The sequence below is a fragment of the Eucalyptus grandis genome, chromosome 4, assembly GCF_016545825.1.
Source record: "Eucalyptus grandis isolate ANBG69807.140 chromosome 4, ASM1654582v1, whole genome shotgun sequence".
NCBI classification, from domain to species: Eukaryota; Viridiplantae; Streptophyta; class Magnoliopsida; order Myrtales; family Myrtaceae; genus Eucalyptus; species Eucalyptus grandis.
This window is the reverse complement of record NC_052615.1, coordinates 12,567,911-12,582,615: the sequence shown is the minus strand read 5'-3', so window position 1 is coordinate 12,582,615 and position 14,705 is coordinate 12,567,911. Positions and strand designations below refer to the sequence as shown.

The 14,705-nt window shown below is 40.0% G+C and overlaps 1 protein-coding gene across 1 annotated transcript; it reads left to right on the top strand.

The window, feature by feature from the left end:
• Nucleotides 1-1,318: 1,318 nt before the first annotated feature.
• On the top strand, nucleotides 1,319-11,891 carry LOC104442656. Its single transcript, XM_039310699.1, has 4 exons — nucleotides 1,319-1,388; nucleotides 1,702-1,939; nucleotides 4,318-4,560; nucleotides 11,645-11,891. Exons 1-4 carry the CDS (start codon nucleotides 1,319-1,321, stop codon nucleotides 11,889-11,891), a joined length of 798 nt encoding a protein of 265 aa, XP_039166633.1.
• The last annotated feature ends 2,814 nt before the right edge of the window (nucleotides 11,892-14,705 follow it).

The following is a 14,705-nucleotide window of genomic DNA, read 5'->3' as shown; positions in this document are numbered from 1 at the left end:
TTTTCCTTATTAGCGGCATTTGACTGTTACCACTTATGTCCATAATATATCAGCACAGAACTCTGTTCTGTGTCTAGGCTCGAGCAAGAATTCTTGCCCCCTGGAGAACATGTTGGTCCTAGACACCAGTGCATTGCTCCAACCAATCAAAGTTGCTGGATTTACATGAATTTTAATCAATCTTTCTTTTTTGGCATACATTTTTTCAATCTATGGATGTGAATAAGTACTAAAGTCCAAATATATGTTAATATGTATAACTTCTAAAGTCCAAATTTAGCATAAAATTTTTCTGACTTTAACCAACTCAATTTAAAGAAGAAAAATCCAATTCGGTTCATTTATTTCATGAAAAATAAATGATTTATAAAAGATTTTTTTAAAAATGGTCGCTTATGTGGCTTACATAATTGAATGAATGAAAAATGTTTTCATCTTCTACAAAAATGTTTAGACATGTATTTTTGTTAGTAATGAAAATATCTTTCATTAATTAATTAAGTTAAGTAACACAGACAATTACTTTAGAAAAATATTTTTTAAATCATTTATATTTCACAAAACAAATGGGATCGTAATTTCATTAGTTTTAGCCAAACATATGGCATGCAAAGTGTAAGGCTGTATTTTGTTGACCTTTTCAAACAGTGAAAGAAGAGTTGATCAAGTGGATTTATTAAGGTTTTGTCTGTTTAATGGAAAACAAATAATTTGGAAAATCTTGTTCAAAAGATTATTGCTTGTTTCGCTTGAAATAATTAGCTAACGAAAAGTATTTTCATTATTGACAACAATTCATGTCTAAACAATTCTATGGATGATGAAATTATTCTTTGTTCATTCATTTTATCAATGAAGCAAGTGATTATTTTTTGAAAAATTATATTCCCAATCATTTGTTTTCTGCGAAATGAAGACACCCTAATGCAAATTTTTCTTTCTCGGCAAGCAAAATGAAGTCAGTTGAAAGGGAAGGTCGAGTGTGGACTTGTTACCGGCTGGCTTAGAATAAGAGAAATCAAATTCTACTTTGTGTTGGACAAGCTTGCATTAGCTGAATATTTTGCTGACTTCACTCGGCGGTGGCTCTTCTATTTACATGTACACTTGGTACAACCTTAGAAGTAGAGAGTGAGAGAGTTGAGCTTGGAGAAAAGCTTGCAGAGTTAAGCTTGCTACAGTGTGGAGTGTTCTCCGTGTAAAGCCCATGCTTTGAATAGTACTCTCTCTCTGTATTTGGGTGCTCTTGCTCCAAAGTTATCAAAAGTTTATATCACTTTTGGTTCCAACTCTCTCTCTCTCTCTCTCTCTCTGTGAAATGGGTCAGATTCAACACAAATTCATTGAAGTCCAAGGCCTCAAGCTCCACGTTGCCGAGATCGGCTCCGGTAAGTTCACTCTGCTCAAAATTCTATCGTCTCACTCATACCTGACACACCTGTTAAAGCTTCTTTTATTTATTAAGCATAATCAAGCTACCCCTTTTTTTTTCGGGGCACTTTGAGTTATAGGGTTTTTTGCTCCAAGACTATCAACCATACATGTTGGAGAGCTCTGAAATGTTTAAACGTATCAAAAGCCCTGCCATCCAATGGTAATCTTGACAAATTCTATGGGTTGACCAGAAATTTCAGAAGTTCCAACTACAGTGAGTGATTACTGGATTTATGAGCTAGTTCTCGGCTTTGTGAATCGTGTTAGGTCCCAATGTAGTCGTGTTCTTGCATGGATTTTCGGAGATGTGGTACTCATGGTGGCACCAAATGGTGGCCGTGGTGGAAGCCGGTTATTGCGCACCAGCGCCTGATTACAGAGGCTATAGGTTGTTTGATCCACCGCTTAAACCTGAAAAGGCCTCCTTCGGTGGCCTTTGTGACGGCCCAAGCGACGGCGCGCGCGGAGCAGGGATGGCGATGCATTCGCGCCTCGGTCCCCGGATGTGCGTAGGAAGGGGGTGCGTCTCTTGTCCCATATCTAGGCTAGCTTATAAGGCTTGGGTCCCTCTAACTATACATATGCGTTTTTTTGAAGTAGTATAGGCTGCCCCGAGAGGAACAAAACCGTGAGGACTTAGTGTCCAAAGCGGACATGTGGTGCCACACCACTGACAGACAGGCTATCAGCCTCACTTCCCCTCCCTTAAAACTCGAAAGTACATGTGGTGCCACACCACTGATAGACAGGCTGTCAGCCTCACTTCCCCTCCCTTAAAACTCAAAAGTCACGCCTATTATTTTTTAGTTCCCTTATCAAAAACCCTAGCAACCCTCTTTTTCCTCCTCCTTCTACTGCTCGCACAAAAAACACCAAACCAAGACAAACACGCAGATAGTGGACCTCGCTCCCCTCTTTTGCACCTCGTATTGTTTTGCAACTTTCGACGATGGAGCGGATGCGACGCCGAGGAGGAGGAGATGCCGCCGCCACCGCCGCTCGGCGCCCCCTCGGGCCCTGATCCCTTCCTCTTCTCTTCCTCTCGATTTTTCTCCTCCTCCTCCTCGCCGCACGACCACCTTCCTCTCCGCACGACCCCCTTCCTCTCCTCTTCCTCTTGATCCTTCTCCTCCTCCTCCTCACCGCCGATCCATCGCAACAGTGGCAGCCCTCGCCATCGCTCACGGCCTCTGCTCCCTCACCCTCCCTCGCCTCCACCCGGAGTCTTCCGGACACGCATCAACACACAGTCAACGCGTGTCTGATCGTGTCTAAGCGTGTTGACGTGTCCGACACGCTCCGACACGTGTCGGACACGACATAGAAGCACGGGCCCGTGCTTCATAGGTTACAGCCTTCTTAAGCATGTGGGGCCACAGCGAGGACATTGTTTTGCCACATCGAGGACGCTTGTCCCGATCTCGTGTACATTGAAGACCCAAGATGTTACAGCCTTCTTAAAGATCTCGGTGCATTGCTTGATGCCCAGGCATTGATAAGGTGGTGATTCGGGATAAGTGTAATACAAATATAATAACTTTCATATGGTCCTCACTTAAAGGCTATTACTTTTTATTTTTTTGAATACCATAATTTCTAGAAAGACGTTTACTTAAGCGTTGTAACTTTCAATTGACTACTTGAGTATCATAATTTTTTAAAAACATTCACCTAAATACCGGAAATATAACTTGACATGGCTCTTGTAGTGAATGTTTTCGAAAAATTACAGTTCTCAAGTGATCGATTGAAAAGTTCAATGGCACTTTAGTTATTAGAAAAAAAGTTATGACATTCTAGTGAGTACCGTAGGTAATTTATGACACTCAAATGATAAAAAAAGAATTACAATACTTAAGAGAGTACTATACAAAAGTTATGACGTTTGTGTCGTCTTTTTCCTATAATGATTCTATGATTTTCCCTATTTTCTTTGCTATGCATGGTTGCTGAGAAAATGGACATGATTTAGAAGAAAAAGGGAGAACCGATCCCCAGTTCATAAGTAGAAAAATTCTTGTGCACCTCTTGTTTGATGATGCCAACGCGGGAGACTGAATAAAACGCAAATTTTGAAGTAGCATGGGCTACTTCTTGTGGCTCTTGGTGTAAGTCTCACCTGATCTCTCGGAGGTTTGTTGGTACTCATGGATCTATGGCTTATCCACCTAAGGTGGGTCTTGTTCTCATAAAAGGGAAAGAAGAATCTTTTCAAGTGTTAGTTGCTTTCTATACTTATTCAGCTCGCGTATTTCTTCAAGATAAGTTTTAGAGAACAAAGCCTTCGTAGAGACCGTCTATCAAATGCAGGAATATGTCCAATAGCAGGGGTCCCCTGGGAACTCACACGGAATCTGTCATTTTGGTTATGAAAAGAGAAAACCTCTAACAGTTCGTCGAGCACAGTTAATGTGGGACACATTTGAAGCCTCATCTTCTTTGCACATATACGCATAATTTGACCTTCAGAGTAATCTGGTGAATTTGCTCCTTCTAGTTTCCTGACATTCACTATGGAAGTTCTGCTGCTGTGATAGCATCTGTGCACAAGTAGTCCTGTGGTCTTGTGCTAAGAGTGAAGCCTTCTTTTGACAAGGTTTGGGCACTGTTAATGCAGGTGTTTCTTACAGCTAAAGGCTTCGGATTTTTCCTGCTTACTTGTTTTCCCTCCTCCACCGAGAGAGTGTCGGAGGAATTGTGACCCTGGGAATTCCACACCGCCCTCCTTTTCATCCCATCAAATATCATGAGCATCTCCCTGAAGGCCTTTACATTTCAAGATGGCAGGGATGCCGCCTATGTAACACTCGTTTTCAAGACCGTTGCATGGTAAAGTGATAATCATCTGCTTTCGATTTGACATCTTTGAACTTTCTATTTTAGGAACTTGGATGGGCAGAAGCTGATTTTGGGCGCCTTAATGCTAAAACAGTCGTGCGCAATATACATACTCTTTTCGAGAAGTGAACTACCAATAGCTGCAGAGAACCAGGAGATAATGGATATAGTCGATCCATCTACCCCTCTTTCCTCTTGGTTTACAGAAGGAGATCTTGAAGAATACAGTTCTCTGTACCAGAAATCAGGGTTCCACAATACTAGTAATGATATTGTGTTATATGCTTGGTACCATAGACTGCCTGCTGATGATATCCATACTACTTCACTAACAAATTTATAGCTCTATTGTGATGTGGACATCGAGCCATATCGAGGAGGTGGTGCTAGGGACCCATTGTCTATTCTTACTGGTTCGATTACTCGAGCGCGGGCCAAGCAATTCAGGCAAGCTATTGGCATCATGGTTTGTGATCTTCAACGTGGAGATGACCCTGGATCAAATCTTGAAGAATCTTGGAAATCTTGGTGCAATTTGATTATCTAGTCACCAAATATTTGACCAAGTCAAATATATATATATATATATATATATATATATATATATATATATCTTCTTGTTTAGGTATATTCTAGAATATGACGCATTAGATTTCTAGGGTTGGTTTTAGGGTTTGTGTAGCGGCTAGAAAGCCTATATTAAAGACCGACTGAATTTCTTTGGAAGATATATTTTTTTTTTTAGAAAAAAAAAAGTTGAGAGATTCTCTTCTACTGTTCTTTTGAGGACTTGACCTTATCAAGATTCCCTTGTGACGGTCGATTCAACTTATCGAGCGAGATAGCGAATTCTTTCGCTTTAGCGTCTATAACGTTGGTTGGTTGACACACGTTTGTCAATATGTCACGTTCATACCGAGGTTGCCAATCACAGGTTTGATTGAAGTTTGAGGTTCACAATTCGCACCATCTGGGTCTTCGTAGAACGATCTTTCCGCAACGATTCACTTAATTTGGTATCAGAGCTTGCTTCTACAATGTCTATTTATCTTTAATTTTCTGTTTATATTCAGCAATTTGAGATTTATTGAGCTAGGGTTTCGATTCTAGCCAATTTAGGGATCCGATTACTTTTGTGCTTCCATACGTAGTTGTTTGCTGTTAGTTTTAATTTTTTTTTCCTAACATCTTAAATTGTATCTGAGTTCATAAAAAAAAAAAAAAAAAGAGAAAGTTTGTCAAAAAAAAAAAGAGAAAGAAAACACACAAAAAAAGTGCCTAAGAGAAAAAAACAGATTCGGCAAAAAATAATAAAAATAGCCCAACAAAAAAAAAAAAATCAAGAAAGCGACTCGTTTGTTAGTAGACCGAATTGAAACAAAATCAGTAGTGATTTGTATTTCAATTGAAATTTCGAAAGTTATACTTGTTGGTTTGAAATTGTTACTTGCTGAAACAAAATCAATAGTGATATAATCTTGTTTGATTAGTTTGATTGATTGTCGTGAGGAGGTTGAGAGTTGGGTTTTGAGTCCAATAAAGAGCTTGTGAAAAGAGAATACTAGAGGGAAAATGCAAGAGTGTGTAAGCTTAATTGATGATGGAAAAAGCCTAAACTTGAGTTAAATACGAGGGGAGTGACAAACACCTTGAGAGAAACACGTGAGAGAGCGATTGGTGAGGATTTTTGTGACTAAGGTTTACTTGCGGGTTTAAAATATGTCGCGCGAAGAAAGCTCAAAGGGAGGTTGACTCTATACGAAGGGATGAAGCGCTTGTAGAAAGCATCCATCAATTAAGGGCCGTAGTGGAGGAGTTTAATGGCCGAATGATGGGGAATGGCATGAGGGTTGATGGTGACCGAGAGCTACCCCAAGGAAGGCCGCAACATCAGCAAGATACCTCTAGAACACGACATAGAAAACAACGGCATTATGATGATGATGAGGCTGACATGGAGGATAATCGAGATGCTCGATTTGAAAGGTGGAATGGAGCCCGAGGGTTTAGACATCGAGAAGATAATGAACTTGGTAATATCAAGATGAAGATTCATTCTTTCCAAGGGAAGAATGATCCCGATACATATCTAGAATGGGAGAAACGCATTAAGATGGTATTTGATTGCCAACGATACTCCGAGCTCAGAAAGGTAAAAATTGCAGCTGTTAAATTTACTAATTATGCTATAATTTGGTGGGATCAACTTGTGACTAGTAAGAGGTGCAATGGTGAAAGACCGATAGAGACGTGGAATGAGATGAAAGCGGTGATGAGGAGGCGTTTTGTACTAAGTCATTACCATCGAGATTTGTTTCAAAAGTTACAAAATCTCACACAAGGCAATAAGAGCGTGGCAGAGTATCATAAAGAGATGGAGATTGCCATGATCCGTGCTAATGTGGTGGAGGATCGTGAGGCCACAATGTCAAGATTTTTGAGTAATTTGAGCCGAGACATAGTAAGGGTGGTGGAGCTGCAACACTATGTTGAATTTGAGGAATTGGTGGACAAAGCCATCAAAGTTGAGCTGCAATTGAAGTTAGACCGAAATCACAAGAGTGGAAGAGGTTCAAATCAGAATTGGAGATTCAATTGGAAGAGAGATGAGAAGCCAAATTGGTAAGGAAATAACACCAAAACCGAAACCTCAAAGGAGAAGGAGAGGGATGGTAAAGTTGGAATGAATCCGGCTTCAGGTAAAATCGAAAACCCTAACACTAGAACTTGTGAGATTAAATATTTTAAGTATTTGGGCAAGGGTCATATGGCGAATCAATGCCATAATAGGAGGGTGATGATCATGACTGGACATGGTGTTATTGAGTCCGAAAGTAAAAGGGAAGAAGATGATGATGAGATGCCACCGTTAAAAAATTGTAGTGATTGAGAAATAGCTATAAAAGGAGACTTATTGGTGGTTAGGCGTTCTCTTAGTGTACAAGTAAAGGAGGAGGAGCATCATCAACAAAGAGATAACTTATTTCATACAAGATGTGTGGTGAATGGTAAGATCTGTAATTTGATAATTGATGGAGGTAGTTGTGCAAATGTGGCAAGTTGTATTATGGTGGATAAGTTGGGTTTGAAGACGACAAAGCACCCTAGGCCTTATAGATTTCAATGATTAAATAATAGTGGAGAGGTGAAAATGTTGAAACAAGTTTGAATCCCATTTGAGATAGGGAGATACAAGAACGAGCTAGAGTGTGATGTTGTACTTATGCAAGCGGGTCATATTTTACTTGGAAGACTATGGCAATATGATCGAGAGGTACATCATGATGGGTATACTAATCGTTATTCATTGGTGATAAGTCAAAAGACTTATCAATGACATCTAGTGAGGTGTATCAAGATCAGTTAAAGTTACAACGAGAAGCCAAGAGAGAGAGAGAAAATGTGAGAAATCCAAGGGCTTGCGTGGTATGTCTGAGATGCAAGGAAAATGAGAGGCCGAGAGAAGGATTGTGGTAAAAACCAAGGGAAAAGAAGAGAGGAAAGAAAATAGGTAAAATAATTTTTATGCAAAATCGAGTGAGGTGAGGAGAGCTTTAGTTCTAGACCGACCGATGCTTGTACTTTTGTACAATGAGGTTTTGTTTTTCTACTAACAATCTTGACACAAGTTTGTCTAGTCCTGTTGTGTCTTTATTGCAGGAATTTGAAAATGTCTTTCCTAATAAACTTCTTGGAGGGAAACCACCGATTCGAGGCATAGAACATCAAATTGACTTGATTCTTGATGTGCCATTACCTAATTGTCTCGCATATCAAAGCAATCCTGAGGAGACAAAGGAACTTTAGTGGCAAGTTAGCGAACTATTGGAACGGGGGTATGTGAGAGAGAGTCTTAGCCCGTGCGTTGTCCCTGTTTTGTTGGTGCCAAAGAATGATGGAACTTGACGAATGTGTGTCGATTGCCGAGCAATCAATAACATTACGGTAAAGTATCAACATCCTATTCCTATATTAGATGACATGTCGGATGAGTTGCATGGTTCTTGCATTTTCACTAAGATCGATTTGAACAGTGGCTATCATCAAATTAGAATGAAAGAAAGTGATGAATGGAAAACTGCATTTAAGACCAAGTATAGATTATATGAGTGGTTAGTGATGCCATTTGGATTAACTAATGCACCGAGCATGTTTATGTGACTTATGAATCATGTTTTGCGTGCTTTTATTGGTCAATTTGTGGTTGTCTATTTCAATAACATCTTGATATATAGCTGAAACCCTGATGACCATATTGAGCATGTGCGAGTTGTTTTGTAGGTTTTACGGGCCAAGTAATTATACGCTAATCTAAAGAAGTGCTCTTTTGTTACCAACAAATTAGTATTTCTAGGATTTGTTGTTAGTGCTAATGGTATACAAGTTGATGAAGAAAATGTCAAAGCAATCCGTGAATGGTCAACGCCTAAGACTATAGGAGACGTGTGTAGCTTTCATGGATTGGCGAGTTTTTATCGGCAATTTGTGAGAAATTTCAACACCATTGCTGCACCTTTAATTGAGGTTATCAAGAAGCATGTGGGTTTCACATGGGGAGAAGAGCAAGAGAAAGCATTTAATATGCTAAAAGATAAGTTGACTAATGGTCCTTTATTATTTTGCCGAATTTTAGTGCTACTTTTGAGATAGAGTGCGATGCTTCTAGTATAGGAATTGGAGCCGTGTTGATGCAAGGAAGGTGTCCCATAGCTTATTTCAACGATAAATTGAGTGGAGCAACATTGAATTATCCTACCTATGATAAAGAGATGTATGCTTTAGTGCGAACTTTGGAAACTTGACAACATTATTTATGGCCAAAGGAGTTTGTGATCCACACTGACTATGAGACCTTGAAGTACTTGAAAGGGCAGTAGAAGTTGAATAAAAGACATGCTAAATGGATGGAGTTCATCGAGACTTTTCCATATGTGATCAAGTACAAGAAAAGTAAGGAGAATGTGGTAGCCAATGCACTTTCTCGAAGGTATGCGATTCTAACTACTTTAGAAGCAAAGTGTCTAGGTTTTAAGCATATCAAGGGCTTATATACTGATGATGATGACTTTATGAGGATGTTTGAAGCATGTGAGCATGCTGCATTTGATAAATTCTATAGGCGTGAAGGTTATCTTTTCCGTGAAAACAAACTATGTTTGCCTAAGTGTTCTTTGCGTGAATTGTTGGTGCGAGAAGCACATAGTGGTGGTTTAATAGGGCATTTTGGCATTACTAAGACTCATGAAATGCTGTATGAACATCTTTATTGGCCACATATGAAGAGAGATGTCACACGTGTTTGTGAGAGATGCATTGCTTGTAAGTAATCGAAGTCTACAACTAAACCGCATGACTTGTATACACCATTACCTATTCCAACGCATTCTTGGACTAATATTTCTATGGATTTTGTGTTAGGATTGCATAGGTCTAAGTATGGTAGAGATTCTATTTATGTGGTTGTTGATCGGTTTTCAAAGATGGCTCATTTTATACCCTGTCATAAAACTAATGTTGCATCTCATGTTGCTGATTTGTTCTTTAGGGAGGTTATACGTTTGCATGGCATGTCTAGATCGATTGTTTCAAATTGAGATTCTAAATTTCTTAGCTACTTTTGGAAAATATTGTCAAAAAAACTAGGAACACAGTTGTTATTTTCTACTACTTGTCATCCACAGACCGATGGTCAAACCGAGGTAGTTAATAGAACTTTAGGGGTATTGTTGCGTGTTATTATTAAAAAGAATATAAAATCTTGGGAAGATTCTCTACCACATGTTGAATTTGCATATAATAGGAGCATGCATTCTGCTACTAAATTTACACCTTTTGAGGTTGTTTATGGTTTTAATCCGTTAACTCCATTAGATTTAACCCCTTTACCTGTTGATGAACGTGTGGATTTAGATGGAGCAATGAAAACCAAATTTGTCAAGGCATTACATGAGAAGACGCGCGCAAATATTGAGCGCAAAACTGAGCAATATGCAAGGCAAGCCAACAAAGGGCGCAAGGAAGTGGTGTTTGAACCAGTCAATTGGGTTTGGGTTCATATGCGTAAGGAGCAATTTCCTGAGCAGCGACATTCTAAGTTATTACTGTGAGGGGATGGACCATTCATGGTGTTGGAAAAAGTTAACAATAATACCTATAAGCTTGATCTTCCAGATAAGTATGACATTAGTGCTACATTTAATGTTTCTGACTTGACTCTTTTCGATGTAAGTGATGATTTGAGGGCAAATCCTTTGCACGGGGGAGGGAATGATGTGGATATCGAGCCATATCGAGGAGGTGGTACTAGGGACCCATTGTCTATTCCTACTGGTTCGATTACTCGAGTGCGGGTCAAGCAATTCAGGCAAACTATTGGCGTCATGGTTTGTGATCTTCGGTGAGGAGATGACCCTGGATCAAATCTTGAAGAATCTTGGAAATCTTGGCACAATTTGATTATCTGGTAATCAAATATTTGACCAAGTCAATATATATTCTTATTTAGGTATATTCTAGAATATGACGTATTAAATTTCTAGGGTTGATTTTAGGGTTTGTGTGGCAACTAGAAGGCCTATATTAAAGACTGACTGAATTTCTTTGGAGGATATTTTTTTTTTGAGAAAAAAAAAAGTTTAGAGATCATCTTCTACTATTCTTTTGAGGACTTGACCTTATCAAGGTTCCCTTGTGACGGTCGATTCGACTTATCGAGCGAGATAGCGAATCCTTTCGCTCGTGTGTCTATAATGTTGGTTGGTTGACATGCGTTCATCAATAGGTCATGTTCATACCGAGGTTGCCAATCACAGGTTTGATTAGAGGTTGAGGTTCGTAATTCGCACCATCCAGGCTTTCGTAGAACAATCTTTCCACAACGATTCACTTCATATTAGGCATCATGATCCGTAGAAACTAGGCTAATGAGATCTAAGATGGAATATGCAAGCATTGCCTATGGCTTTAAGGCATCATATTATGGCTGTCACGTGATAAGTTCAGCCCCACATGGTTATGTATTGTAATAGTTTATGTTTACCGAGTAAATGGAAAAGGTGAACCTTTTGATAGTGTTTGTGATGTGTACTCACCGGAGCTTTAGTCCTTTGTCATTGCCTTTGCAAAAGATGAAAGTAGACTATTCTGATACGATACTAGTCAGTGTCCAATGTTAACATGATGAGACTCTCCACCTCTTCATATTGAGTGCGGGGTCTCTATACATGGCTCTTCTAGGATAAGGAGGCAAAACTAATTGATCCCCCGATAGAGATTGCAAGGGTGAATAAGCTATGATTGCTATTTATACAGACTTCAGACAGTCTTGCATTCTGCAAGGAAATTTTTTCTAAAAATTTGGCTAATATTGCAGGTCATTTAAGGAGGATATGGGAATAACTGATTTTATCATTGAAGTTCCAGCACTGCTGGTTGTGGGAGGGAAGAATTATGTGGTCAAATTTCCAGGCATTAAAGAGTACATCAGGAGCGGAAAAGTCAAAGACTTTGTTCCGCGGCTGGAGATTGTATTTTCGCCAGAGGGAATGCATTTTATGCAGGAGCAATCCCTTGGCGAGGTGACTCAGCTGATTATCAAACTTCTGAAGAAGCACATTTGATAAACAAGTGGAAGGCTAGCAGTGGTCAACAATTGCTATTAAAAAGAGATGTTTAGGAATCAAATTCTCTCTAACGTGTGTGCCCCTCAGGAGTTCCTTTATGAGAACAAAATACTTCTCAATAGTCACGGACCACATTGCCATTCCCTTCTTAGTGTCATTTCAAGAGAATCATTTACCACTATGAAGAAGCTGCATGTGTCAAAGTGAAGAGACCTCTAGGAAAACAGACCTGCAGGTTGTTTTTGGGACATAGAGGGATAGTATGAGTGCCTGTGTGAACTAAAATCTCGCTGACAAATATTTTCTTCTTAAGATGGCAAGTGACAAGGATGGATGTGAGGCTATAACAATCTTATGTATCTCTAGAATAGTTTCCGTAACCACTTTTCTGTTTGCCAAGGGAAATAAAAATTATCCACGGTGTAGAATGCTTCGCTTTGTGGGGTTTCTAGATTCACTGTTGCTGTCTGCAATCTTCAATTTTACAGTTGTTAACTTACTGAACAAGTTACTAAGGTGACCAGATACCCTTGGACTCAACCAACATCAACAATGTTGCCAGCAAATTACAACATTTTTCACCTTCGATCCTTTCTGCAGCAACTCATTTTCCATTCCAGTTTCCATATATTTGGAGTGATGAGTGAGAGAGACAACGTGAGATGGCAAGAAACCGACGAGAGTGATTTAATTACTCATTATCATAATCATTTTTTCAAGTTTTTGATAAGCAGTACAAAAAATTAGAATTTCATCCGTAAAAATAAGATAAAATAAAATTCGAAACCTTTTTTTTTTTTTTGGGTAAAATGTAAGTTTTATAGATAGACTTGTGAACTAGGAAGCTATATATAGTACAACAGAAAAAGGCCGGCACCAAAAAACTTGCACTCAGAGGATTCGAGAAAAACCAAACGAGTGGAAGGTTGCCAACCCAAGCTACAGAGAAAGATACATGGAACGGGAAAATAATCAGCTAGAAGAAGGCTAACGAACAGCGTAGCCAGGGCAGAAAGCAAGACAAGAAAAGATGAAAAAGGAGGGCAGAAATACAACCCAACAAAACCAGGTTACATCCAAACCGAAGCAAAGAATGAGTGAACTGGAACCAGCAACATCAACAATCAAAGATAGAAGGGTGGATACCCCAGCTAAGTTGAAGACGTCTGTTGCGGGGGTTATCCGAGACCTTTGAGAATGTAAGGTTTTGTCTTTAACAGCTTTGATTAGATGGGCTTTCAAAGCTGGGAGGAAAAGATGTTGGTTGCGGAAGATGATATTGTTTCTCATCTTCCAGACAAGATAACATAATGCACCAAAGGCAAACCGAGCCATCGATCGGTGGAACCCTGGATCAGATAAGTGTTTAATAGCCCACAAAAGGTTCTCTTTCCAAGGCTGGTTTCTCTAAGGAAGATTAAACTTCGCAGCCCAAAAGGCCGCAAGGCCGCGAGTAATGGAGCAGCCAAAAAAAAGGTGATCGATTGAATTCGGTCTACTCGAACAAAATGCACAAGACACATCCGGGATTCTTCCATGGGAGAGTAACCTCACCTGAGTTGGCAGACGATTGCGAGTAATCAGCCACAAGTGAGTTTGATATCGAGGAGGGAGAGAGGGGCTCCAAATAAACCTGAACCAGTGAGTCAAGGGCTTCCTCGACCTCAAGAGATTCCAAGCAGAAGCTTAAGAGTAGATACCAGAGGGGTGACCCCGCCAAACCAATCGGTCATTTTCCCCATTAAGGATCGGGAGGGGCTCCTCCCAAGTCACAAAAACATTCGCAAACGTGGACGAGGTGGTCAGGGCTGCCAAACCAGTTCTAATTGATGCAAGTCGTGGAATACCGAAGCGATAGATATCACGATTAGAGAATATCTTATAGAGAGGGCCACGAGGATGCCAAGAGTCGAACCAAAAGGAGGCTAAAGAGCCATCGCCAATATTCCACCTTTCCACCTAAACTAATGCTGGATCAATTCACGGAGACCAAGTAATTTCTTCCAAGCCCACGAACAAAACGTTGGCTTAGACACAATTCAAAAATTCTTATGCTTTAAGAAATTTGAATGCATCCATTTACATCATAGGGACTCTTTATCAGTAAAGAGAATCCATATGTGCTTGATCATGGCCGCCAAGTTACTTACTCGAATGGATCGAATCCCCAACCCACCTTCCTCCTTAGGTAGGCAAGCATCATCCCAAGCCACCTTAGCCCCACCTGAGCCCAGGGTAGGTCCTTTCCAACTGTCGAAAGATTTGTTCAATCCGCTTAATGACAGAAGAAGGCAATATAAAGACACTCGACCAATACACTTGGATAGAGTGAAGGACCGATTTTATCAATTGCAACCTGCCTGCCTTGGACAAGAATCGATTGGTCCAAGATTGGACTCTCAAGGTGATAGCGTTTACCAATGCAGCACAATCTACTTTCCCAAGTCTAGTAGATATAATAGGCACACCAAGGTACTTAAAAGGAAGAAATCCTAACTGGAAGTCTAAGACACTTACCACGGCATCCATAAAAGAAGCAGGTCCTCCCAAGACAAATATATCACTCTTGCTAAGATTGGGTAAAAGGCCTGACCAGTCGACAAAGAGATGGATCCCATCAATTAAGAGTCGCACCGAGGTCAAGCTGGCCTTCGAGAATAATAGGACATCATCCACAAAGAAGAGATGGGAGAGCTTAGTAGCTTTGCATCTCCAAAAGTACTCAAAGCCTGGCTTACTGGATTGGCGATTAAGGATACCGGTGAATACTTCCATAACCAAAGTGAAGATGTAAGAAGACATCGGGTCACC